This window comes from Triplophysa dalaica, chromosome 15, assembly GCF_015846415.1.
Source record: "Triplophysa dalaica isolate WHDGS20190420 chromosome 15, ASM1584641v1, whole genome shotgun sequence".
NCBI classification, from domain to species: Eukaryota; Metazoa; Chordata; class Actinopteri; order Cypriniformes; family Nemacheilidae; genus Triplophysa; species Triplophysa dalaica.
In genome coordinates this window covers 19,290,923-19,318,797 of record NC_079556.1, presented here as the reverse complement: position 1 = coordinate 19,318,797, position 27,875 = coordinate 19,290,923, and the positions used below count along the sequence as shown (strand labels likewise).

The window sequence follows — 27,875 nt, the reverse complement described above, 5'->3', positions numbered from 1 at the left end:
AGAGGATAGGCGAGATAAACAAAACAACAACAACGAAATAATACGCATCGCGACATTAAAGTGTGCCTCGTGCTTTTTTCTGTCGGGGCTTTGATGTGGAAATGGAGGTTCTTTAGGTGCTGAAGTGCAAGAGTGCAGTTTGTTTGGTGTATTGCTAAGCTCCCCTTATGTTACACGCTGGATGACTGCGTTCCGTAAATGCACAGCGATGCGTCATCTCGACAAAACATGCAATTTTTCGATTAAATGTTCATTGTAATGCAATGCCATTCTTCAGAACTTCATTGCACATCAGTCAATCGTGATGCTTTTATTTTGGGTCCTTCTTTTCATTTCCAGACATCCAGCGTGTTAAAGCACTTAGCCTTTTTTTGTGATTTACACATCTTGGTTTCAAACCGTTCAGACAGCTCTTTAATTACTATAGAAGAACCACTACAAAGCTATATCTGTTGTCATGTATATTAGTCTTATTCATGCTTACTGCACAAAGCTCTGATGTGAGAAGGACCAGAAAGTGTCCCTAGACCCCCTTTCAACCCGTATTTAGTCTTGATCTTCCAGATACAAAGATACACTCATTCTTTTCGTCCACTTCAGTGTCACAATATACCGGTATTGACAATAACTATAAAAACACGACTATTGATAATCGTGTTCTACACATTTAATGATATCTTACATCATTTAGCAAATTTCTTTTTTTTGCCTTTAAGATGCACAATGGTTACAGATATATTTTGAGTGTAATTTATAGGTGGAACAAATAGAAAACACGAAATTAACGAAATTAAAGATCAATTTGATTAATATCAGTTTTTTTTCAGTAGATATTATGATAATACTGTTATGATGATGAAAATCTGATACTTTGACATCCCAACTCACCTCTATAGTACTGTGTAAGCTGTTTTGTGTATTATTCTTTAAAAATACAATGTACAATGTAATTACAATTCTGTCCAGATTGCCTCACCCTCTGGTGCTTTCCTTGTTCATGTACAATAGTGGCCAAAGGTGATGTCTGGAGGGTATATTTGCAAAAAATATTTTCTTTGTCATAGTATGGGGACATTAACCAGGCACTTGAGTTCACAGATGCACCAGCGAGAAGTGCACCAGCAATTTTTTCATATTTGACCTGTGACATGTCTCCCATTATGTTGTGTGGATTGCAATATTTTCTGTACAGTTGTGCTAATGCTTTGCTAATTCAGCTTTCATACTTACTGACAAAATGTAAATATGTGAAGATTGGCAACCTAGCTGCACATATACTGTAAAGTTGTTTCAGTGTCAAACCCCTGTATTCAACACAAAATGCTGCTGCATTGTTTACAATCCATGTCATATAGCTGCACATCAATTTTAGTAAATCCATCCAAATGAATATGCATTTTATTTTGTTTCATTTTTGTATTTTAATTGTGAAGAAATTCCAAATAATGAATTTAGGGGTAGCTAGTGACAACTAAATGCACATTGTGCATATAGTGCAGTCCAAAAGTGTGAAATCACAGTGAATTGTTTGTTGTTGTTAAATTTATGTCATGTTAAAGCGGAGCTGTCATGCTATGTCATGCATTCTGACTACTTTACACTCTTAAACGCGCTTGCTTCTCATGCTTAACATGTTCAACTTATTAAAAAAACGAGTTGGAAGTATTACGTAGTATTACTGTACTTGACACACCCCCAGCACTCCAACTTGTTTCCGAAAGTTTTTTCTAATTCTGGATCTCTGTCGTCAAAGGGATCCTATTCCTTTTATTGGCCAAAAGCAAGGTGAAGGCAAAAGACCCTGCCCACGAGCTAACCGACGAGCAAAATCTACTTACAATCAAGGTCATTTGCGCTGCGTCAAGATGGGTTGCGCTCCAGCTCGTTAATCTTGCGATAGTGAAGTTTAGGTGTGTCTGTTTGTTCACAGCATTTCAGTGATGGATGTTATATAAACGGTGGATATAAGGCTGGATTTGGGGATCATTTGAAACTGATAGATGGCGCAGTCACAGTGCTAAATGATACCGGACATGAACCGCACGCTGTAAGTCATAGGTCCGTGTTTTGTTGGCAATCGACGTGTACTAGCATAATGTACAAAACACGAAGGGATTAATGTGATGATGTGTTGCTTGCTCGTGCTCTAGTTCTATTTCACTCTCCCCACTAGTAACACCTCTAGAAGCTCGTGTTTTTCCTGAAATAATCGTACAGCTGTATCTCTCTTTTATACATTTGATCGATCTAAACAATCTTTGAAGATACGAAATATACAATATTACTGTATAGGCAGTAAAGATTGGCAGAAACTGCCTGTGATACGTGATTTTTAAATTCTTTTCACAAAACTATACTGTTATTTAATTACTTTTTCCATGTTTACCTAAGATGCTCATTAGAACTTGCTCAAATCGTGCTTGTTCCAGAAATAATAGGTAAGCTATTTAACTTGTGTTCTCAGACCTTTGTTTCCCATAAAACTAACTCTAGTTTTGCTACTAACTCCAACTTTGTTTTTTGTTGCTATTACTACAAATGATATGACAGTGTACAACTGAAAGAGAACACATTGAAACCTAATGTGTGAGCAGGAGTTTCTGTGGATCAAACAAAAATTAATAAACAGGATCCAGATACAGACACAGTCTGTAGTTTCAAGGTAACACTGTTCAAGAAGTAGTTTTTCAATATATATCGGTCAAGAAAGCGCAACATTTATGTGGCAAACATTACGGCTCCTCAAGTGACGTATCCAGAGAAGAAAGCCTTGCTTTCAAATGCCATCCCAAGTAACGTTCTCAATGTGTCTGCTGTGTTTTCAGCTCTCTTTCTGTGGGTCTTGGGAAAGCACGTTGTTTGGTCATCCTATTTAAGAAGCCAGTGTGTGTAGCGAGTGAATGGGATTTGTGCGAGCACACTGGGCCAGTTCGGGCCCTTTATTAACCCTGGAGTCACTAGCTAATGTCATTGAAGGAGGACCACCTGGTGTGGAGGACACTGTACAGTCAGCTGCTCCTGAAAGCCTCTGAATGCCTCGGACCAGGTGCCGCCTTCCACATCCTGCTTAATTGTTGCCTCGTAATAGTGCGCTTGACTGCTCGGGACGCCTGCAGGCAAGAATTAACCCCCCCAAGAAAAGAAAGAAAAGAGAGGATGGATTGAAAGAGTTTCTAACCCCAAAGTGTGTTTACTGCTTTTCCCCATCCCCACCTAAACGTCCTTCGTTTTGAAAAGTTACACGTGACAGAAATCCAAATTTCAAAACCACTCAAAAGACATTTCTCAAAATATCTTTTGTCAAATGAAGTGTTTAAAGGGAAGCTTCACCCAAAAATGAAAATTCTGTCATCATTTACTCACCCTCGAGTTGTTGCAAATCTGTATACTTTTATTTGTTCTGATGAACACAGAGAAAGATATTTGGAAAAATTATTATCACCAGACAGATCTTGATTTCCCTAGAAGGAAAAATTACTTTAGCATTTTTTTTTTCTGTAGAACACAAAAGAAGACATTTTGGAGAATGTAGGACAGATCTGGGGCACTTTTGACTACCTTTGTATTTTTTCAATGGGGGCAAAATCTGTCTGGTTATAAACATTTTTCCAAATATATTTCTCTGTTTTCATCTAAACAAAGAAATTTATACCGATTTTGAACAACTTGAAGATGAGTAAATGATAAAAGAATTTACATTTTGGGGTAAATTATCCCTTTAATTAAAAATATAGAGGCATTTAAAAAATGTAATTACTTAAAAAAACAGATACTTTTTGCATTAAATTGAAAAAATCGAAATAAAAGTTACATTAAACATATCGAGTGCAGAACGGTGGAGTCACAATGTCAGTTTAATACAGAAGTTTTACAGTCATCCTTAGTTTATGTAGGTCTATTCCCCTCGGTTTTGTCCAACGTTGACAAATTTATTTATTTATTTGAACTCCTTTATTAATTTTCATACATCTGTGTGATACATTACAAGAGGTTCACCGATTCCATCTCGTAGTCCACGTCCATTCACAAGCCTGTGTTTAGCTAATTATTCAGCACCCGATGCATATTCGCATGTGAATTAATCTCATTGTTTCGGCGAGGAGGGCTTTATAAACGCTGAAGCTTTTTATCACAAAGAGCCTTGTGTCTGATACAAAAGAGCTCTTCAAAGAACCTGCACTGCCCACCTCCGACTTGAGATGCGTCTGCCTTGATGGCTCCATCTTATTAAAACTTCCTTTAAAAGCGCTGCTTGTCACCTGTTGCCTTTTATAGTATTGGCTTATTCGCATTATCATTGCATCCCATATGGAAGCCTTTTAAAGAGAGTATTGAACGATGCAGATCGGATACACGCAAGATGGCAGCCTGCGAAAAAAGGTTTGTTAAAGTGACATATGAAACATGAAGAAGCTTTTAGTGATGTTGGTATCCGTCGCCCAATGACAACGTGACGATTCGGGTCAAGTTGTGCTTTTTGTAAAAATCCAATTTGCTTGCTTTTTCCAAATCCTCAAAACAGACCATATGCAGTCATATTTGTCATACTTCAGACCTGAAAATCAGAGCTTTCCTAAGGTGGTCCGCAGATGCGAGTTGGTTAATCTGTGGCTGCGGAGAGCCGCTGAGTCACGCACGCATCGTTTTCACTGACATCTCTCCCGAGATACATAATACGATTGCCACCTGTATCACTGCTGTGGATCTTTCAGTATGGTGTAACCTGTTACCTAACCACATTCTCTCTCTCTGTCCTGACAAGCCCTCTTCCTTGACCCGTAGATCGGATCAATAGTTAGAGCGCCGTAGGGAGAGGCGCCCTTTGTTTGGCAAGCTCAGGTAGCGCGGGGAAACGGCAGACGTTTGATTTAAACCCGCCGTAAATCTGCGCTAAGACGCGGCCAACATGGCAGCTCTATGTGGGAATCCGTATGGCCAGTGATGTCACGCTCGTAATTCTACGTTGTTGCGTCTTGTTCTGAGATGGATGCTGAAGAGGTGAGATGTGGAGGTTGTGATCGTCCCCCTGGAGGTTCAATTAACCTGTCTTAGCTCCGCGTCCCCTCAGCTCTAGGCTTTGGGTTTAATTAGCATCGGCTTATAGCGGAAGACACACACACACACATATCTTACGGACGCTTTCTGATGGTTCGACTCGCTCTCGTACACACTTGTTCGCTCTTGCACTCTTGATCAGTAATCATCGTGTCTTACTGAGAACAAGCTGACTAATGAGACGCCAGGGCCTTGAGCTAATGACAAGCATATCGGCAGCATTGTTTCACTCGTCCCTCCGGATTGCTCTCTCTCCCGCCCTCCCCCATCCGTCCCATAATCACCTCACACCTCCTTTGGGCTTTTCCACCGAGACGCACTTCTCGCCTCCGTCCGGTACCGTGACAACAGGTACACTTATGGCAGCGCCACAGAAAGCCACCAATCAACACCTGCTATCCCATGGGCAGATAGAGCTGACAGTAACTGGCATCAAGTCCATTTGTCAGGAGTGACTCGCGCTCTCTTTTTAGCGGTTTTATCTCGCCAGCCGCTGTTCTTAGTTGTGCTTTTCGACACATGCTTTTTTCCTTACCATGAAAGCCCTCAGAAATGGTTCATTAGTTGCAAAAGTGATACTCCAGGGCTTTTTATTGGCCGAGCATTTCCGAGTTAACGTTTATGGTTGGGTGTACTTCTGGAAATGGTTCGTGTTCACAAACAGCGTAATTAGCATGCCATGGGGCTAGCATTTCTTGCGCTATTCATCACCCAGTTGGATAATTTCGATTGAATACAGCGGTTTTAGGAGTAATGAGTACAGTCAGACTCATTTCCTCGAGGCTATTTCAACGTAAGAGCTTCAATCTGAAACCTTTCCCTCTCTATCGCCATCTCTGTTTGAAACATTAAACTGCATGTTACTTTACTTAATTAATGACATCAAACTGACGTTTCTAAATAAATCATTATTTAAGCTTACCACTTTAAATTTTGCATAATGATTTAAAATTTATATTTTTATTTAAACAAACATTACAAACATTTAAACTGCAACATTGCAGCCTCAACACAGTGTACTGAAATGTAATTATTAGATCTAGTTCAGTCTTGTCGACTGTAAAACAAAATCCTGTCTTCTTACAAACTCCGTTACGGTAATAGTGTATAATTACGAGTGTAAATGACATTGTGGCGCTTAGACGGGGACTGTTGATGTCCCCGTGTAATCTGACCGTTGATGTCGGTGCCTAATTAGTGCCCAAATGCGGATGGCATCTGTATGCGGAACATTCTATGAATGTCAGCAGTACGCCAGCTCGGAGAATATCCCAAAAGCAGCGGGGCTTTTTTCCTAACCAGCCAATTATCCTCTTCCCTGACTAGACGGCAAGGTCAATGTGATTGGTCGAGGTTAATGGCTGGTGCTTGGCTGGAGTGGAGGTTGAGCATGCATGGTCACTCTCCGGTTCTTCAACTTCTTCGTCCTCACATAAAAGCCCATTCAGAGGCTAAATAAGAGAGAGGGAAGCAGGCATGTATTGTTAACCTCTGCCGTGCCTCAATAGTGGCCCAGGTGAAATGACGGAAATTTGCATCTGTGCTTGAATCTTCAGAGGCTTGATCTTTAACATTTAGTCAGTTATTATCTTATTATGGCCTTAGTAAAGGTTCGTTAAAATGACATGTGATAGAAGCTTGAGGACCATCCCTGTTTTGTTGTTTTTCACGACACGATTATTTTGGCCAAACAAATTCACAATATTAATGTTATGCTGAATTAATGCAATCATTACTTTTTTTTCATTTGGTTTTATCTTTTAAAATGTATTATACCTTATAGCATCTTTTTCTGTAATCAATAAGGGTGTCACAATATCTCAACAATTTCAACATCGAAAAAGTCAATGCTTCTATATTGTGAAACTCAACCCATTTTTATTTATATAGCGCATTTGCATTCTTACAAAGCATCTGTACATAAAAACATGTTAACTATATCAGTTCATTAAATTTATAAAATAGAAAAATATATATATAAAATATATATACACTGCACCTTCACTCACATGAGACAGAAACGCACACAAACGCACTCACACAGCGCACAACCCATATGCTTGCCTGCACACACCGAACATAACATACACACACCGACACACCAAAACAATAATATTAACAATAATATTAACAATTAACAATAATATTAACAAGTACAACATTTTAAAGCTGATGTCAGCATCCCCAGCAAAACGAGTGCAGCCAGTCTGCAAAGGGGGCGAGGAACCCCCCAAAAAACTCAGGAGAACCCTGTCCCAGCCAGGAAAACCAGTTCTCCTCTGGCACTACTGCTTCATTTCTGCAATCTCGACAGTGCTTGGCCAAATAAAACCAAAAATAAATAAAAGAGGTAGACACCCCTAGCTATGCACTAGACTTAAAAATCTGCGTTACAAGATATTTAAAAAAAGTGCAGCTTGTATTTTTTTTTGGTCGGATCTGTAAATGTGTGTACATCATTATATTCATAGTGGGATCATTATTCTGTTTATGCGCTACCAACATAATTCCTTTTAGACTGAAAATAGTAAAAAAAAAAATTGTATATATGGTGTTTAAACATTTATTCCTGGGCAGTCTCATCCTATAAACCTTTCTAAACGCACTTCTGCAATTGTTTGTTTTTTCATACAAGGCAAAAGTATTTTTGTGGTACTCAACAGCCTGATGTCATGTGCATCATTGTGACTTTCCAGTGTCAGGCCCTGCAGCGCGGTCCTTCTCCTCAGGCTACAGCTCCAGGCTTCTTATGTTTCAATTACAGTCTCCACCTCTGACCAGACCTGGCCTTTCTTCCAGCTTAACCAGACTCAGCAGTGCAAGGCCTCAACCTTCTGTCTGCTAATTGACTCCTGCGTTGCTAATAAACCATTAAACCCAACTGTCAGGGCTCTCGAGTCGAACCTCTGCCTCCTCCTCAGGCCTCTAGGTTACTCTGTCCATCTGTGCTCTCTTCACTTTGTCTCATCCAAATCCAAATGAGAAATATATACTTACTTTTAAGCAATATAAAAAATAAACATCGGAATCGGAAACAATCGGAATTTAACATGAAAATAAAACTACATTTTTTTTTTATAACACTGAAATCAAACTATAATAACTCAATGATACCTACAAAATATAGTAATGCATATAACTCTCTGTCAGGGTATAAGACTTGTTTATTTAAGGCTGAACTTTATCTCTTTTCGCCACCACTTATGATTTTTCCTCATTTATGGCACAACAATTCCCTGCCCTTGACAAGCTTGTACTTGTAATAATGTTACACAATGAGGTGCTGAAAATGCGTTGCGGAAAGAGTTGTTGGTTGTCAGTTATTCACCTCTTAAATAGACTCGTTCCGTGCCATTTATTTTTTATATGCAATATGACATCTACTTTACTATTCAATTTGACAATATGATCTTCATAACTCTTCGCCCGCATTATCTGCTGCTCTATGAACATGTTAATGTCGGATTTATGCCTTTTGCCAAACTGCCATTGTGACCCAGAGTCATTGGTGTTATATCCAGGCTGAGGTGTCCTGCGGGGTGAGATCTTTTGTTGTGTGGACAAAGGGGAGGGGTTTAGGGTGAGCCGGGTTCAGAAGGCGGTCCCGGGGGTCCGGGGCCTGAGCTGACTGCTAATGAGAAGCCATCTGAGGCCTTTCCAGTCCCTGCGCACCTTGAACGTGGCCACTACCGCCATCTGACCTTGGCTTTGATCTGCCAAAGTGTTTGACCTCTCAATTCCCCACCGGCCACCCCTTACCATCTGGACAACAGCACACATACTCTTCACACCCCATCATTGACATCAGAAAAAAACGATCGTTTTCTTGGTGGCTAATTGGGTAACATTTGGGTACAATAGCGTATGAACTTGATTTTTATTGTCATTTTGTTAAGTACGGTATACACACAACAGTTGAAATTTGTGCGACTGTGTTCTGCTCCACCATTCTGGTAGAAGACCTAGTTGAATGAATTGTTTTGGACTCTTCCTGAATACTCAATGAGTCTGTACGGTCCCCGGGGCCTTTAATGCCTCGCCTTTGTCACCTGGTGCACCGCGGGGCGGAAAAGTGGAGGCCAAGAGAGTGGAAAAAAGCATTTTCTGCAAAATAATTTCAAGTACGCTTTTCCTCAAAGTGGATTTTCGCTGCCTGTTTTTCTCCCATCTAGCTTAACCGCGCTATTGTGCGTTTTGTTTACATGATTTTTTTCTTTGTCCGTTTCTCCCATCGCTCTGACCCGTGCTTGAATGAGGTCATCGTTTTATTTTACATGGCGGGGGGAAGAGGGAGTTAAACTTGCCCTCTTGACATCGCGTCCTTCTCTTCATGCAGATGACGTTTTTGGAAATTCCCACCTCAACACTTGTTTCTACCAGAGCGGAGATTTTTTTTACCGCAGGTGCTGAAATGGTGACTTAAATTACATTCACGATGGGAAATCCCTGAGCTTCTGTTCGCTTACCCGTCCGGACCTCGTGCAGGTTCAATAAAAAATCTCTCGTGTTTGTTTTTCTCTCAGCGCAGCCGTTGTGGTTTGCTGGAGCGGCGTCCTGTGAGCGACCTCTGTCCGTGCAAACATTCGGAGCTCAATGTTTCGATGTACAACGCCGGCCTGATTGTTACCCGCTAACCTGCGTCACCGTTCTCCGTTTTATTAAATTAATCCACGTCATCTGTGAACCCTTCTCATTCAGCGGAGCAACCTGTGCCACAACAATTGGAGTGTCAGAGAAACCTGAAACGGAGATGTTTGATAAGGACGACCAGAAATTGAGTTGGCCGCCAGTCAAAGCGTGTTTTTTTTTTTTTTTTGACTTGAGGAGTTGGTTTTATGGTTGAACCACGACATTCGCTTCCATTTGTCGTATTATTAAGCTTGTTTACGAGTGACAAGGCAAATCCAGAGTGTGTGTTTATGTAAACAGCTGGCAAGTGTATCACGAAAATCGGAGGTTATCAGAACTGACGGACGCAATTGAATCTACGAGACGATGTCTTGTGTGGTATGAGCGCTGTGTAAATGTGTTAAGGGTCTTTTTTTCTTCTGGGGAAGAGAGAGTGCAGGTTGGCAGCGGTGACTGCGGCTGAGGTCAATATTTGTTTTAGGAATCTCAATAGCCGAGCCACGCTTAAGTCATCTGCATCTCTGATAATGGAGCGCCATATGGCTCTGTTGACCTAGTGGGATCAGGCTTATTATCCCTTATTCTCATTCCTCTCTCTCTTTACCCCCCCCTCCCTTCCTCTCGCGCATACACTTTCCTGTACACCTACTACTTTGTTCTCTTTACGTCGACCGTTTGTTTTCATTACATTTTACCAGTTTTCTGCTTTGTGCGCTTTTCCCAGCAAACTAAAACTGTGACCCTGTTTCCATAGTAGCAAGGTCTGATTTAGAGATCCCTGAGAGCAAACGGGGCGGGCCGGAACACCGTGTGTCGCCGAGCGACTGTCGCCACTGATGCGCTGATCGTTTTTATTGCGAGGGTAGGCCGTAACGGCTGTAAAGTTCTCTTCACCCCTCCACTGCGTGTTTAGCAACAAAAAAAAGTGTCCAGATTGCTCCCTCCTCATGTGTAGCCCGCAGACTCAGGTGCTTGTCAGCGCTGGGTTCAGACGGGCCTTTTCAACAATTTGTCACGGTTGCCTCGGCCCCTGCTGCGCCGGCACGTGGCGTGCGCACACATGCCGGCTCGCCGCGGTCACGACGGAGCGCAGAGGCCTTGGCAACAGCCTAGCGCCTGGCGGAATAAGCAGCTTTCCTAATGAGATGGGAATGGCATCAGTGGGGACCTCCAGAATTTCAGCCCTGGAACGCCCCTGCCTCCACTCCACAAGCTATTCATTAGACATCAGAGCGCGCGCTCGTCCGTTTATACATATAAATACAGCCGTACAGGCAGATTGTATACGTGTGTTGGTTGTTGGGGGATTGGCAGGCACGAGTTGGTGTGCGGAGGCTGAAACACCTGCTCCTGAGTTTGTTTGGACGGTTAACGGACTGGAGCTCTGTAACTGAACAGGCCACGCTCGCCATGTGTGTAATGACTCCAAAGCCAAAGACTTCACGAGTCTGACGGACGGCGGGATTCGTTTTATCTGCCGTACAACCCGTGCCCACCTTGTCTTTTACTGTAAAAAACTAAGTGGGATAGGATAAATCACGATCGAAACCAAAGCAAACTGTGTCTAGTCCTCAATTCTTTAGCTGCTTGTGGAAGCATAAGAGGGTTTTAGATGTTCTGAAATGACAGTAAATGCAAACATTGAGATTCTTACATCAACACACGTCGTGTTGTTCCAAATCAGTTTCTTTATTCAAAAGGAGATGTTGAGCAGAATGTTCATTCTGTTCTTTGCCATACAGAAAAAACTGTGACCGACTAGAAGCTGTCAGGTTTGAAAAAGAAAAATCTTCTGAGCTTTTCTGTTTTCATAAAGAGAAATGCTTTGAGCAGTCTGAGTGAGCTTGGACAACAAATAACATGAAATATATCTTGATGTTGAGATAAAAACAAATTCCCTCTCCATTATCGCTTAGATTGATTTACTTACACATGATGCCGGATAGAACATTCAGGACTGATGTTTTATTTTTAAATAAACAAACTTTAATGTTCTATGTTTTTTTTTATATATTTTTTTTTTTTTCGTCACACAAATAAAACTTAACTTACATGTGCAGTGCCTCTTGCTGCTACAAACATAAATAATATTACACTTTAACGGATGTACAAGATAAAAAAATAACTGTTCTATGTGTTCTATGTTTATCTCTGGTCGTCAGAAGTTTACATCTTGCAAATGCAGTATGGTAAATATAATAAAGTACATAGACTTTGATAAAATATAAAAAATCAACATTTAGATTCATTTCAGTGTTTAGTTGGCTACATGTTGTTGTTGTAGTGTTTGCGTAGTGTTCAAAATCTAGAAACAGAAAGTGGATCTGGACCAATTTTGTTTACATCTTGTCAAATAGTTTTTATACTTAAATAACGAGTACCTATTTTTTGTTCCATGGAGCCAGGTATTTTTGACCCTTGTGTTGTGAATCACATTTTCCTTGATGGCCTTTCTCAGTTATGAAGAGAGGGCTCTTTACCTGGAAGCCATCATTCAGAATCATAAGGAGAACATGACCTTTGAGGACTTTGCGGCCCAGGTCTTCTCGCCCTCTCCCAGCTACTGGCCATCAGCAGGTGCAGGTAAGAACCCATCTGTGTGAATCCGATCACGTTCTTTTGCTTCCTACCGCTTCAGTCTCTTCAGTTTTGTGTATTTATTCCTTAAAACATACAATAAAACCTCTGCATTGACAGATAGTAACTATAATTGGATCACTTCCGTCAAGTGACCAATCCAGTGAAGCAGTCAAACACATGTTTAGTAGTAAGAAGAGTCATTTCAGTGATATTGAAATTACCACTTTGGATTTGGTGGTTATTTATTGAGTTGTCATAATGCTGTTAAAAGAGCACGGGTCTACATTAGGTCATGGGGTGAAAGAAACACATCCCTACACGGGTCATCTGGATCTGAACGCCACATTTTATGACAGCAAACACAAAATCAATATGGCCTGTGATCCTTATTCAGTCTGAGGAGGAAAGCAGGGGTGTGTGATGCCGTTCATCATGCTGAGAACACACTGCATTACAGCTTTATGAATTATGGCTTTTCTGGTAATGTTCATGCTTGTATAAGTATTAACCGTTTCATCGGACGCATGCGCCGGGACTGCAGTTAACTTCCGGTCTGTGTTGGTTAGTGTCTAATGATATAACTATTTTCATTTTTATTATTATATTATTGTATAATAATGTATTAAATAAACAATTTGTTGAATGGGTCCCGTAGTTTTGTCGCATATAATGAAGCCGTTTGGGACATACTTGCATCTAGCGCTTGAGATTGGTATACCAGTCTAAATTCAAAATATTTGAGGAAAGTTTAGCCAAATAACTTTTCTTCTCGGATTCTTTTGCTTGTTATCTATATTATATAAAGCCTTGACCCCAAAAACAAGATTAATAAATACGTTTTTCCATTAACTTTTCTAAATAATTTAAACAATTTCAGTTATAGGAGCTAGTTACTAGTCAAGATGAGTTATATTAGTATTTTCATTAAGCTCTTTTGCAGTTTAATAAATATTTTAAATTAGATTCGATCCTATTATTTTTAGAGTTCATGCTAATTTTAGTTTTTTTAGCAAATTTGTTTTGTGCTTGTGTCATTCTGTTATTTATTTAGTTTTCATGTATTTTTATTTTAGTATTGTAAATAAATATTTACAATATTTTATGGATGTCATATCCAGGCTTTAGAATATTAAGTGAATTATTTTGCTGAACTACATGCTATAGTGATAACACTGCCTTATTTAATCCAAACATACCCTGACTCTTGTGTTCAGTTTTTGTGTAAGTTAAATTTACAATTTCCTATCTTATTTGTATTTGTAATTTTTTTTTTTATATGGACAGTAATAGTGGGAGATGCATCATACAATACACATTCCTAAGGGGAATTTACAGAATGATTGAGGCAAAGCTCCAACCGTTTTGATTTCTAAAGCGACACTCATTTTATTTCCATGAGGGGCGTTGAAAATCACTATGGTGACCTCTTTGGACCTGTCACAAAGCTGCATACTAAACAGCTCAAGGACCCGCCCACTCAGAGAGAGAGAGAGAGAGTGACCCCATTAAACACATCAAACTCAGTTTCTTTTGCATCTCCCTCGATTTCTTGTTGTTCAACCATCAAACACATCAAATGTTCTTCGCCAATTATCCAGATCGGTTTGTTTTCATGATTTTCTCATGTTCATACTTTCATTTGCTTAACCTGAGTTGACGTGCCTGTTCTCCCGTTTCTTCTTTTTGTGTCATTTCATTTTGCGTCTCAGAAAAAACAAGACAACGTTACAGGAAAAGTGTTTACTTACAATAAGTAAATAAGTATAATTATATAATATAATGTATATTGTTCTAATCGTGTAAACGTTAGTCTGTCACAGGACCGCCTTCTCGCCTGTCAATAGAGAAATACAACAATTTCATTGAAGAGACAGATGAGATCTTAATAACCATTTACCAATTGGAAGAATGTTAAATAAGAAGTAACAGGACTGCTATTAATGGACTTTGCTACCTTCAATGTACAGTACATGCACATATTTAGGACCTTCCATTACTTCCTTCGTCCTAAGATTGTAAAAAAGTGCTCTCAATGGCTTACAAGTATAACACAAACACACCCAAATGTCCGATAAGGACTCTTCTAATGTTCAAAAGACCACACAGACTGCAGAAGACGTTCTAGGATTCTAGCTGTTGTGTGTTTTTCGGGGTGTGTGACGCTGCTCCGTGTTTCATCCTCATCTCACCCATGACAGCGGGCAGGCGTTGGCCAGGGATGGTTTGGGACATGGATTACTACTGGGCCAAGCTGGACTGTAAGACTTTTCTGCCTGTTTCCTCCATTAGGCATGTGGCCCTACACATATGTCATCAATCCCACCCACCCCCCATTTCACTTTTTTTTCAAGTGACCTGCATGTCCATCCCATAAAAGTGTAATGAGAACATATTCATTCTCCCCGGCACATCATTGTTTGTTTTTTAAGTTAAGTTGTGAGATGAATCTCGGATATAATACATGTGCTGTGGGTTGGTGAGCTACATCAGCAGGTTTCAGTACCAGTCATTTATGGTCACCATACAAATAGCATCACGTGACGTGCAAAATAGATTTAATAACACTGCAAAGGTTTTCACGTCTCGCTCAGACATCAGGTTTTCCAAAATAACGTCAACTAGAGTCTCTTTCTGGTGCCGACAACTGATGTTACAGTACCCAAGTTTAATGCACATATTGTGCGTAGCTTTCTGAAAAGAGTGATGTTCGATGTGCTTTTGCCTTTACGTGTTTTACGTCCCACCGTTTTCCTCTCCTGTTCACGGCATTCAGTGTTTTTTCATTCTTGAATGACACAAAGAGCAGAAGTGGGACAGTCTGAATGGGCACTCACTTTCCATGTGTTATTTGTGTGTGTTTTTAACATTCTTTCATCTTGTACCCATCAGGAGTGATAACTAACACACGCATTTTCACTCTCTCTCTTTACACATATACACACACACACACAGTTTTCCCGTGATGGTGCGATCTTACGAGTTCCTCTATTGTCTTCTCTCTCCCCTGTAGATTAAATGTGTTACAGGTGTCAAAACAGTAACCGAAGGTAAGAGTCTAGGGCCGAACAAAAGCCCCTCCCTCCTCCCCCGGCCCGTCTCCTCATCTTTCCCCTCTTTATTTTTTACTAATGATCGGCGTGCGCGCAGCTTTTAGAGGAACACGGAGCGCCGCGCTGGGGCTGGCTGATCTGAGCACGCTCTGAACGGCGGCATGAATGAATGAACGAGTCCCCGTCCTCTCCTGCATGTCTCTGCTTTATTCTCCCTCTCTCTCTGTCTGTTTTCCACTCTTTTCTCCTGTTGCTTTGTCTTTCGGCGTGTGTCTGTTTGCCTGAGGCCGCATCTGACACTAACACCTGCCCTACTGGAAAATGTCTTTGTCACTTACGCCTTTTGTTCCGATTGCTGCAGGCAGCCGATGGGAATGAGGTTACCTTATATTATACTTACTTTATATACAAGTTAACGTATGCTTTTATAAGGGGCCAAACAGAAAATAATTGTAGACATTTGAAATAGGGAGTTGGTTACTATACAAGCTTTTTTAATACATCTTTATATGCACCTAAATCCGATCATATGTTTGCCAGTCAAAAGTTTGGAAACGTGGAATTGTTTCGTAATCTTTTGTTGTAAAGTCTTCTATTTAAAAGTTGTTCGTAGACAAATTGTGCTTTTTAAATTATTATATATTTTTATTTAATATTTTAATAAAAAACGTCATTTTGAAGGTCTCAACACGTGCCCAGCACACATTTTCAAAGCGGTTAGAGAAACAAATCTGAAATTTAAGATTTGTTTTATATTGTAAACGCTGTGTAACACGTTTGTTTTTTATAAACACGCTATGTTTCTAATTTTGTTGTCTTTGGTCTTTGGAAGTGTTCAATCTTTTGACTGGTGTGTAGCAAAATCATTATTTCTTGTTCCACTTTGCTATTTCCAATTTAAATTGATTTATATTTCTTAATTAACGTTTAAAATGAGATTATTTTCAAATGTAGAAATAAGAAACAGTAAAGCATGTTATATATAGTTATTTTATGTTTGGCCTCCTATAATGCTGATCTAGTTTTTCTTCTCACACTTTCCTTCACACGACAAACACAATGTGCTCTCCATGATTTTCGAGGGCACTTTATGAGAAACAGGATCACACATAAAGAAAAAATCTGGGTGCTTGCATGTTTGGTTTGATTCACACACCTCACCAATCGGAGTTAAATCTGATCTTCATAGTGCTTTGAGAACAATTTTGTGAAAACGTAGGACAGAGAGATATAGCTGTGATCAATAGCTGGCAGACGTCCCCTACATAACTCCCTGTCACTGTGGGTAAGTGTGGATCCTCTCTGCCGGCATCTCAGGCCTTCCTGAGATGTGTGCGCTGGTCTCTACGGACGTCTGGGTGGGACCCCACCCCGCTCTCTTTTACACCTCCCATTTTCCTTTCACATGCTGAGACTCCTCCCCCTCTTTCAAAGAAGCCCTGGAGTGGAGGTCCTCTCCAATGAGCGCATGTTCCCCGCACCATCTGCTCACGGAAACTTGAGACGCCCGTAAAAAAAAAACACAGAAAACGGTCGAAAAGAAAGAAAGAAAATAGCCAAGCAGATGCCATCTTGACAAAGCAGGAAGCTTGTTTAATTTAGATGCTTTCTAGAGTGTCGCACATCCATAGTTCGCATTTGCGCTTCACATCACAACTTCTAAATTAGTAAAGCAACAACCTTCAAGAACGATTGTTATAAAAATGACTAATTTCCAGTTTAAGCAGATAGACGTGATTGATATTTCTTGAGTGTCTTTATTTCCGCTCACATCCGCCTCTGTCAGAGCCAGTAATGGCATGCCGTTGGTTTTAAAGGCAGCATGTCTATAGCATGGTCGCTCTGCGTGTAATATCTTCGTTTCTCATTCGCCAGGTTCCCTCAGCTACAGCACGAGCGCCGACCTCAGCGTTACTGTGACCGACTCCGGCGACCAGGTCTCGCCCACCATGCCACGCGCCTCCAAGAACAGGGTTTCCGGGAAGATCCGCCGCTCGGCCAGCGCCATCAGCAAGTCCTCCAACTGAACGCTTCGGACTGCAACGTCATTCAGCTGTGTGGATGAATGTATTCATGAACTTATTATATTTTGGGTTTTCTTTCTGAGTAGCACTGAAAGACGCAACCGTCGCTCGCAATAATGCATTGTAATGCATCACCAGTCACGTAGAAAGATTCAGAGTCAACCAACAAAATCACTGTTTTTGACTGTCTTACTTAACTATGAAGAAATCTTTTTACAAAACTGAGGCTTTGGCTAATTTTCCTCAACCTTTTAAATACTCTGATAAGCTTTTTTAATGTTTTCCTGGTTTGGTGTATAGTAATGCAGAATAAAGAAAATGTCTTAGTGTGGAACACTGAAAACTGGACCAATGACAGCGAGTGCACTGAATGTCCGTACCAGCACTGAAATGTTCGTTCATACAGAATACTGAACCTCTTGAAGACGCGAATCAGACTTTCCTGTATTCTCACACAAAAAGTTTATTAATGCTAACGTGTAAACGGAGCGGACAATCAGTGACATCTTTCAAACTACAGTAGGTTGCTATGAAATCGTTTTTGTCTTATGATTTTCTTTTAAACGACTCGTTTGATTGTTTTACGGGCTTGATTTATGCAACGTGTTGCAATGGAACAGGCATTGGTTTGTGATCTCGTGTAAATGTACTCTGACATTCCGATGTTTTTCTACGTGTTTTTTGCACTCGGCCTGTTACGTAGATCTATGTTTCATTTCTTCTCTCCGTGATTGGATGTACTGTGCTTTGCATTTCAGTTAATAATATATATTTGTTTGGTGTATATATGGGAGAATGTTTTCCATGGTAATGTGATGTACACCTGACTCAATGGAGATGAAGATTCCGGCAGAGCCTCAGGTAAACCTGAACTCAATGCACTGTGTGTGTACGGGGAGTTGTTAACAGTGCCTGCTTGTCCATACTGGAGCGTGATTGCATTGCATTGTTTTTTTGTTTTGTATTGTTTTTCCTCAACTTTAATTGTTCCGGCACTCACCGGATGCGGAGCGCCATCTTTTCCCTGCGAGCTGCACTGTTTTGTGTGATACGTACATTTCAGCGGAGTAAATTGAAGGAGATTGTCCGTGTTTTGTAAGAGGCGCTTCTGTTGATTAGATGCTGGATAGGGGTTCTTTTCCACCTGCTTCCTCTGAATCCCACGTGCCTCTCCGAGTGCCCTTTGCCGTACCAGCAGCATGCCAGAGCTTCTCTCTCCGGCTCTCGCCAACGCCCCGCCACCCCCCCTCTCTGTTTCCGTAGAGACCCATCCCGGTTGCCATGGATGCCAGGTGTTACAAACGCTCCACCCAAGCTGCAACAGGACACACACTACTTTGCCTTACCTGTACACGTTTCTCTTTGTTGTCTTGTGTTGCCTGTTTGTCGTGTTTGTTTGTTTGTTTGTTCGGATAACATAGGAATCGTCATCTCTGAGTCCGCTCTGAATGAAAAACGTTGGCGAATGTATGCAAATCGACAGCCCGAATCCGAGCCACTACGCCGATCTGTCGCGCCTCGTGCAGATTTGAAACGGGCCGTCTGTTTTTGGGTTCAGCATGCTGACGTAGCGCTCGCCGGCGACGTGTCTTACTGCACATGGCCTGATTCAATTTTAATGATAATGTTCATCGTAGACTTGCCGTTAGCCTTGTATATTATGTGTTGGGATTTTCTTTGTTTGTTTGGGGTTTTTTCTGAATGCTAAGATTTCGAAGGATATAAATATATTAATGCCTGTAATATAATCTTTGTAAAAGACCTTGAAGCTTGAAGATTTCATCCTGACTTGTTAACATATCAGACTGTTTTTAATAGACAAAGTACTTACTTTATCTTTACTAGAAATGTGAAGAAATTGAAACATTTCATTAAATCGATTTGAAATCATGTTTTGTGCAATGTGTGTGTGTTTCATTCATGTCTTTGCCAAAATCTCAGTTGGGTGTAATTTTAAGTGTTTCTCCTCAAATTGGAGACAGTTGTTGAAACGCGTGAAGAGAGTGGAGGTGATGAATGAACGTAGATTGTAGAGGTATATTAATCTGGATTTGAGTCAATTCGATGAGAAATGTTTGAGTATTGAGATCTTTAAGAATATTGACTTTTGATTGCAGACTTGACAAATATGAGCTCAATTTGAGACATTGTTGAGACCTCTTCTGAAACTCTGATGACAGAGACATTTGTGAGATTTCTGACTCTTTTTCTCAGGAGAAATACCTGAGATGCATATGAGACTCATTTAATCACATTGATGATAGAGAATTGAGATAGAGATCTGTGATTTTGCTTTCTTATGGTAAGCAGTGTTTTCTAATTCTTATATAATTATCATTTCTATGATATGAGATTAACAAACTACATGGAATTACAAGAACTGGTGAAACTATGATGCCCAAATTCCTCATGTCTTGAGGACTTTTTCAGTGTCAAACCTTATTTTGAATCTTGTGTGAATCTTTCATGTATTTTATTTAAAAAATCTTTCTCTGAATTTCAAAGCACTTCATCACTGGAAACTCTTATGTGTGATACTGAACATTCAGACACATCTGACATCTCGCATTCCTGCCTGTGAGCAGGTTGAAGAAACGTTCTTCACATCCCGTATGTTTTTACGTGTGTCTAAAATCATCCGTGGCTTTGTGCTCTTGTGAGAGAATGCTTGGACATATTGTGTGCCGGAGCGGGTGGGTGGAGGTGAAGCTCGGGGTTAGAGGTTCTTCTGTCGCTGAGGGAATATTGAGAGTAACCTGAACCTCCTCCCATCTGTCTCCCCTGCTGCTGGGCGAGCAGAGAACCGTCTCCTCCCGACCGTCTCACCAGAGTACAGGTGCACACGCAGTCCAACACCACCAACTCGTGCAGGTGGCCTCCATCACACTTGCATGTAATTATTGCCTACCTGTGTGAATATGTGTGTGTGTGCGTGTATATTTTAAAGCTAAAGAACTTTCAGGCGAGACATGGAAGGCATTCATTTTGGTGAATAGCGTTAAATTTTCAGATGGTTCAGATGATTTGGTATATTTTGCTTACATAACATGTCTTCTTTAACAGTGATACTTTAAAAATGACAAGGTTCACAATCAAATTAATGATTTTAGGTATTTTGTTACTCCCATCCTCATCTAATTGTGTATCTTTTGCAGCCGTTTTCTCAAAATGTTTTTTAGCTGATTTACATGCCATCTTTTGTGTAAAAATATGGTGATAATTTATTTTATATACGTTCATCTTGATATTTAAAAAAGTTCAGAAATTTGCTCTTTAAAATTGTCTAGCACTGATATGTTGTTTAAATGAAACAAAGATTACAGGTGTAACTGTTTTCAGTGTCTAGATTTTTGCTTTTTAAATATATGTAATTATGCACATATTTAATGAGATTTTCGCTCATTTGCATATCAAAACAGGTTTTCTCAGAAAACTTGCAGTGCAAAAAATGTTAATATCATTTATTGATAAAATTCCAAGTTAACATGTTCAAACAAGAAAAATCCTATTTACCTGCGTCTTGCCTTAAAGGTGCATTAAATCATGGTGTAGTAAAGTCATGTTAGTCATACAGACGACAGGGACTTTGAACGTTGCACATCTGAATAATGTGCACACGTCAATCATTTGTTTGCTCATTCTGGAGGACGTGTGTTCTCTCTCGCTGTGATTCGTATTTGTAATTGATCTGCCCTCACATACGCTGATTTTATTTATTTAGTAACAGTATTACTGTAAACCTCTGGATTATGATGGACAGCCTTTTGTTACCACTGTCAGAAATGGTCTTTAAAAGAGGTGTGATGAATCCGGCTCAAAATCAATACTGCCTGTGCAGAAATGCATCACATTTGTACAAATCTGTGTTCATTACCACAATGGTTAGTGACTCGAGCTGAATTATTGTGAGCCATATACATGATTTTATTGATCAAGTCAGGCTTGCATTGGGAATCAGGATGACCGGACACATTTACAATCAATACGACTGCACTTTAAGCAAGGACAGGGTTTACAACACAATGGAAACAGACACTAAACCCACATTAACAAATACTATATTCTTCAGAACTTACTATCATAACCTGTCCTATATTTCCCCACTTTAATGTGTTTTTTAGGATTCTATACAGTATTTTCACTTAGTAAATGTATCAACTTGAGAAAATACTGTATTATACTTCATTATTTACTATAGAACATGTTAATATACTTGTAATTTATATTAAATAATTGTAATAATAAATTGTTTTACTACACTTTGTATTCTGTATTGTAGTATTAACAACTGTGAATTGATAGTATACTATATTGTTTACTATGGTTAGTTTCCAAAACACTATAGCATGTAGGAATTTTACTATAAATACTGAAATATTCTATTTTTATATGGGTTGTTAAAATGATCTCGGACACCTGTAGAAGAATGCTTTTGTTGTTTCAATACTCATAACCTTAGAGTTGTTTAGACATATTTTTTCAGAATACATTCATGTTTTGTAGAAGTTGTATTAATCGATATATAAAAACATTAAAGAGCATTAGGTTATGTGTGATGTATGGTGAATGGGGGCATCTGGCCCTTGGGATTTTATTAAGGGGCCCCTTGAAGTTCAGTTGTATTGAAATCCATATGAAAGAACTATGAGTTGCCATCTGCTGTTCACATACAGTGACTGAGAAGTAGAGAAAAGGACTTCCTATACAGAGTACCCAAACAAAACTACATCATTTGATTTTAAAGTTAAAGCCTGACATGTATTTACAGTGCAAGAATAAATAAATGAATAGAAAGCTTTTCGTTTTGAAAATATTTTATTTGAGTAGACAGCACGGACGCACACGTGAAGCACTAGGTAGCAAACATTTAGGAAAATAGGCTGTATACGTAGAAAAGGATTGCATCTATAAGAGCTTTACGTTTCAAGGGAGCGAACATCCAAACTTGACACCACCCGAGACTTTGACAAATGATTCGACATCACAAAACAATAATTTAGGTACACGGAGCCATTGAAATTAAATAAATACATAAATAAATAAAATAAAATATTACCGATAATAAACATATTACAATAATTTTACAGCATGATAGCAAGTTATTACACAAGTCATTGTGTGCAACATTCAAAAATCAAGAACAATCATTTCAACGCTTAAGAGTTCTTAAGGCAGTAGTTTGTTGTATTTCTCTCTAAAGGCATTTCTGGCTACTAAAGGGAAACTTTTGAAGATCTATTTGTTTTTCTGTTAGTCCCGTCATTCACATACTAGATTAAAGCTACAGACGCGAAACGCACAGCATGTGAATTCAAGGCAGAGGTACACGAACGTGTCTTAGGTCTAGAAGCTATTACATTACCATGATGTGTGCAAGGGTTCTAGAAAAATACCTTTGTAAGGACCAAACTAACACTTTTTTATTTGTTTCTCCGGGGTTCTAGGCGAGAGGAAACTGATGACATGTAAGACGACACGTTGGTGTCGGTTTTGGAGACGCGCGCGGGTGCCCTTCAGCAGGCGTTGCGCACGGGCATCTGGAGCAGTATGACCTGCCTGTTTTCGGTGGGGTGGCATTTGTTGATGTGTCGGGTGAGACCCGGGGAGCTGTAGAAAGTGGCAGGACAGAACTTGCAGGGAAACGCCTGAGAATCGTCGTGCACGAGGCGCAGGTGTCGCTCCAGACTCGCCCGGTTGGGCAGGTTCTCCCCGCACGCGGGACACATGAGACAGTCCACGGGGCTTAGATTGAGTGGACTTTGGCTCCTTTGGCTGTCCACGACATCGGGGCTCTCCACTCTCCTCTCCGCGTTGTGAAAAGCGTTTCCCGTCATTTGATTTCGGAGCGCTTGGTGTCCCAACATGTGCTTTCTCAAGTAGGCTTGGCGTTTAAATCTCTTCCCGCAGTGCTGGCAGTCATACAGTCCGTCGTCCGAGCTGGACTCCGACAGACCCGGACTCGGTGAGTTTCTGTCGGCGGAGAACTCTTTAAGCTCCGCTGGGAACGGTTTGGCGGGTTGAATGGCTTGTTTGGTGCTTTGCGAGCCCGGTGTGCTCTGGGCTCGCGGTTTGTGCCATCGCCGATGAGAGGCCAGGTTTGCGGGACAGCTGAAGACTTTGTCGCATTCGGGACACCTGTACTCCACCCGTACAATCCTGGAGCACTTGTGCTGTGCCAGAGAGAAGGGATCCGAGTATTCTTCTTTGCAGAGCTGGCAAATGAACTCTCCCAAGGGCTTGTTGGTGTTGTTGCTCGAGGCCGTCCGTGGTTTCATCTCCACCGGTCCCTCTTTGATTCTCAGGCCCAGCACCGGGGACGTGGTCACCTCGTCCTCGAAATTCAGTTTGCGTATGGCTTTGGGTTTCTTGGCGCTTTTGACGCCGCCGTTTTTGCGCTCGGCGTCGCAGGAAGGTCTTTTGGTGCCGGTTCTGACTGACGGGGCGTGCGCGACGCTGCTCGCCGTTCCGCTCCGGTTGCTGTTGCTGGTGCCGATTTTCAAGTCAACCGGAGCGAACAGAAGATGATGATGGTCCAGGCTGGTGAGAGAGGCGGGTGTGGGAAACGATTCGGCGGATACAGGCGAGCCCAGATTGAAACTTCTCTCGAAATATTTTCTGTCGTGCTCCTTGCTTATGGGCCGGGTGGGGCTGTACAGGGCTTGGTAGACCGTCTCCGGGTTGCCAAACTGCACTGGCTTCGCGCTGTGGACAGGCACCGGTGCATCTGCTCCATCTGAGGGGGATGCTGAGATGATTCTGTCCGGCTTGGAAGAGACGGGCGCGGGGAAAGATGACTCCATCCGAGGGATGTGACATTCTGGAGCTGAGCCTCCTTCCTCATCCGAGCGAATTCTGTAGGAGATGAGCGCTGCCTTCTTGTTTCTTTTTACTAGGAATCCTTTGGGCATGTCGGCGGATGGATGAGGCGAGGATGACAAGGCACAACAGGACGAACGGTATATGATCCACAGTAACAGAAGCGCCGTCCGCCTCCCTCCCTCTGAGAGATGCTTTTGCTCTTTAACGCATAGCTGCACTCTTTTTAAGCGGGGATGATGTTATTGTTCTCGCCCCTGCTCGCTTCCACCTCGTCCAATCAGAGGCGAGCGCCGATCTCTGTGGAATTGCCCGTGGGAGGGCTGAGAGATTCGGACCGGGGGCTACAGAGCAGATGTACCTGGCCTTTCTTCTAGCGATGCGCGCTGGTCTCTATTCACGGTCTGATGGACATGTATAGAGAGGAGCGCGTGCCGTGGCTATAGGGGAGCGAGGGAAATGTCACTCACTGCCATCATCATCAGAATTTCAAATGAGTGACAACAAAGAAAGTTGGTTTCCAGTGCTTGTTTTAGATCTGTTATTTGTAATGTGTGCTTAGCTTTGATCTTTAAATCAATGTCGGTGCATTTCCCTGGTTTGAATATACATGATTATTTTTTTGTTATTTTAGTTTTACTTAAAATGAAAAAATGATCCGTTTGGGTGGAAATACAGAAAAAAGTGTTCTTTTCAACTGTGAAAAACACATCGATTTTATTTGTTAAACTTTAAATGTATCATTTACATTTGAATTTGATCTATAATACCTTTCACTGTCTGTAAAATAATGTTTTTTTGTATTTGGAAAAATATTTAGGTTGGGAAATTATATTTCGTCTAAGGTCGCTCTAACCAAGTATCTTCTCCATAAAATGATTACACGCAAGGTGAATATTGTTGATTTATTAATCAGTACTTATGAAACATGAAGATTTCGAGTGCGCCCAAAGTGCTTTCCCTGCATTGTCTAACTTTGCGGATCTGGCCATCAGGAGGCATTTCTAATGCCACGCGTCTGTCTGCGCGCGGTATAAATCAGCTGGCTCACGCATGCATAAGTCATCAGAAGCAGCTCTCATCTCATCTCTGGACACAATGGCCGCGTCTGGCCAGCCGTCACAGCCTTTTCTGCCTTTGAAAAGCAAATTGACCTCTGTGCTGTGAAACAGGGATACACGCGCAATCTGGCCAAAAGGGAGACGCGTGCTGGACGCAATCAAAGATGCGCACTGACCTCGAGGTCAAGCCAGGGGTCAGCCATCATTACATTACTCCAAACCGCCCACACCAACGACAACTCAAGCAAGAATGCTCTGTTATTCGCTCCATTTGTCCAACGCGTAGCTCTGTTTTACTACAATTTGAATAACAACAATGAACGAGTGGAAGCACAGAACAGTTAGTTTTCGGTCTGCGCGTAATTCCTTCAGCATGCCGCTGTGACGCAACTTTTCAAACTAGTTCCGTAGTTTACTTATAGACATAAACATTTTATTGAATGCATCTTTATATAGACTTTCAGATAGTTTTGATTCATGTCAGAAATGAATTCCTGTATTCAAATTTCTTGAATTCATTTTCCATGATGTTTTCCGTGCGTTTACTTTATCTAAAGGTTTAGACTTTTTTAATTCTGTGAAACAGTTGCTTTAAATTCTCTTCTGGCCGCATAATTGGACAGACGTGTTGCGCGGGTTTGCATTCATCTTTTGTTCCCCTCATTAGCATAAAGCTGCTGTATGACCCAGTCAAATAATTGCTCGCGCATTCAGATATGCGCCTGCTGTCATTCTCTCCTGCACTTTCACAAACATCATATGATACAGAGTTTAACAAAACACATACAAAACTACGATACATTCCTATTATGATGCAATGTTGCATATCTCAATGTTTTCAACATCACCACATTTTGCTTTAATCATGCGCGAGCGCACGGCCGGAGTTTTTCTCATCAATATTTAAAATCTTGCCTCACTTAAAGATTTTCCATTCTGTATACTTTTCCCGTTTTTCGGAGAAGTTTTGCTTATGTTAACATTATGAGAAGTTTGTTTGTTTTGGTTTAACCGAGCACAATGCACTTCGATGGCATTTTAATGGGATTGTGTGCGTGCGCGTGTTTGCTGTGCGGCGCGTGCTTGTCGCGTCTCATTTGCATACAGCTGCTCTGCCGGCACACCCCGCCCCCCCCCCCCCACATTCTGGCCACGAGCCTTTTCTTAATACTATCACAGAAAAGACTTATCAACATAATAAACACAATACAGGCATAACCACACAAAGAGAAATGTGGGTATATGAACAAACGTGTTGACAAGCCTAATGTACAAACTGACAAGACAGGATTTCGCGGAGTTTTGAGTTTTACTTTTGTTTATGTACCTTATGAGTTTATTCAGAGAGAGATTTTCAAACAGTAAATTGCACGTACAGATGATCTACACATTCTAAATTTCCCCCAATATAGAAACTACCCTAAAGCTGTAATAGATAAAAATTTGTGTATGTTTAGTAAGGATCACTTGCACAACTTCACCTACAGGTTGACATGTGCTATTACAACCACTACTCAAAACACTCTTGATGAACAATCTAGTTTTGGAAAATGTCAATAAGAACGTATTGTCACTTTCAAGCAATTTTGGTTAAAATATTAGATGTGTAGGGCAGTTTAGTGCAACGTTTGGCTAATACTGAATATTAAACTTGTATTACAATGGTTTCATTAAATCTAACAAATAATAATATATTTCTCTACGACACAATAACCATCATATCATTTCAAGCCTGTATGACTTTCTTTCTTCTACAGAAGACAAAAGAAGATATTTTAAAGAACGTTGATAACCAAACATCACTGAATCCCATTGACTTCCACTGTATGAACACAAAACCACTGAGACATTCCTCAAAATATCTTCTTTTGTTTTCCACATACGAAAGAGTCATATATAGGTTTTGAAACATCTGTGAATTGAAGTCCAGAAGAGAGCCGATGACGTCCGACAACATCACAGTAACTCAGTGGCTGCTGTCCATGGTTCTGAAAGCAGCTTTCCAAATACTCTTCACACCGCGTTGACACCGAATAAAGAAGACGCAACAAGAATGTCAAACAGTCGTTCGCGCACACACGCAGCATGCAATTACGCAAGCGCGGCCGCGTGGAGAATGCCGAACGTCGCATTTCTCAAACGTCGCATTTCCAGCGTTGACACGTAGCTCGTTAGCTGGCGTCATTTGCATTCCCCTGTAATAGTGCAGCATCCTCGATTTGTATATGATCTTCCTTATTAGCCCATATAATGGGGTTAATAAGGCCCCGCTCATTGCACTTATCGTTCCTGTGCCGGGAGAAGGAAAGAACAGAGCCGGGACTTCATTAACTGTATCAGTCTTTTCATCTCCAAGAGTAGTGCTCCCACACCAACATTAATATGATTCTGCAAATGGAGGGAAGTGCTGCAGCCTGGCCCAGAGACATAAAAGATTGCACTCAAATTAATTTAGGCCTAATTAGACTGTGGGCGTCAGGGAGTGGTTTGCATAATAAGACCTCGCAGATGAGATCGGGTGCTTAAGGCCATGCCTTTACATCTACTTTAGATGTGACAAAGACGGTGAGCGCGGGTCGACCGACGCGGATGGCGAGGCTTTGGAGAAACGTTGGTTTTGTCAGACGCTCGATTTCCATCTCAATAAGACAAATGAGTGG

At 40.9% G+C, this 27,875-nt stretch overlaps 2 protein-coding genes across 2 annotated transcripts in view; one reads left to right on the top strand and one right to left on the bottom strand.

Moving 5' to 3' along the window:
- ralgapa2 (Ral GTPase activating protein catalytic subunit alpha 2) overlaps positions 1-19,228 on the top strand; it is a 102,055-nt gene extending 82,827 nt beyond the window's left edge. The window contains 2 exon segments of the mRNA XM_056767081.1: positions 12,143-12,267; positions 17,190-19,228. Coding sequence (XP_056623059.1) covers positions 12,143-12,267; positions 17,190-17,341 — 277 coding nt within the window. The 3' untranslated portion in view covers positions 17,342-19,228.
- A 2,960-nt stretch (positions 19,229-22,188) lies between these two features.
- Positions 22,189-24,613, bottom strand: insm1b (insulinoma-associated 1b). Its single transcript, XM_056768176.1, has one exon. It carries the CDS (start codon positions 24,244-24,246, stop codon positions 22,852-22,854), a length of 1,395 nt encoding a protein of 464 aa, XP_056624154.1. The 5' UTR covers positions 24,247-24,613; the 3' UTR covers positions 22,189-22,851.
- Between the last annotated feature and the right edge of the window lie 3,262 nt (positions 24,614-27,875).

What these genes read in the sequence shown, in the direction of transcription:
- insm1b (XM_056768176.1), bottom strand. Translation starts at nt 24,246, where the DNA reads ATGCCCAAAGGATTCCTAGTAAAAAGAAACAAGAAGGCAGCGCTCATC.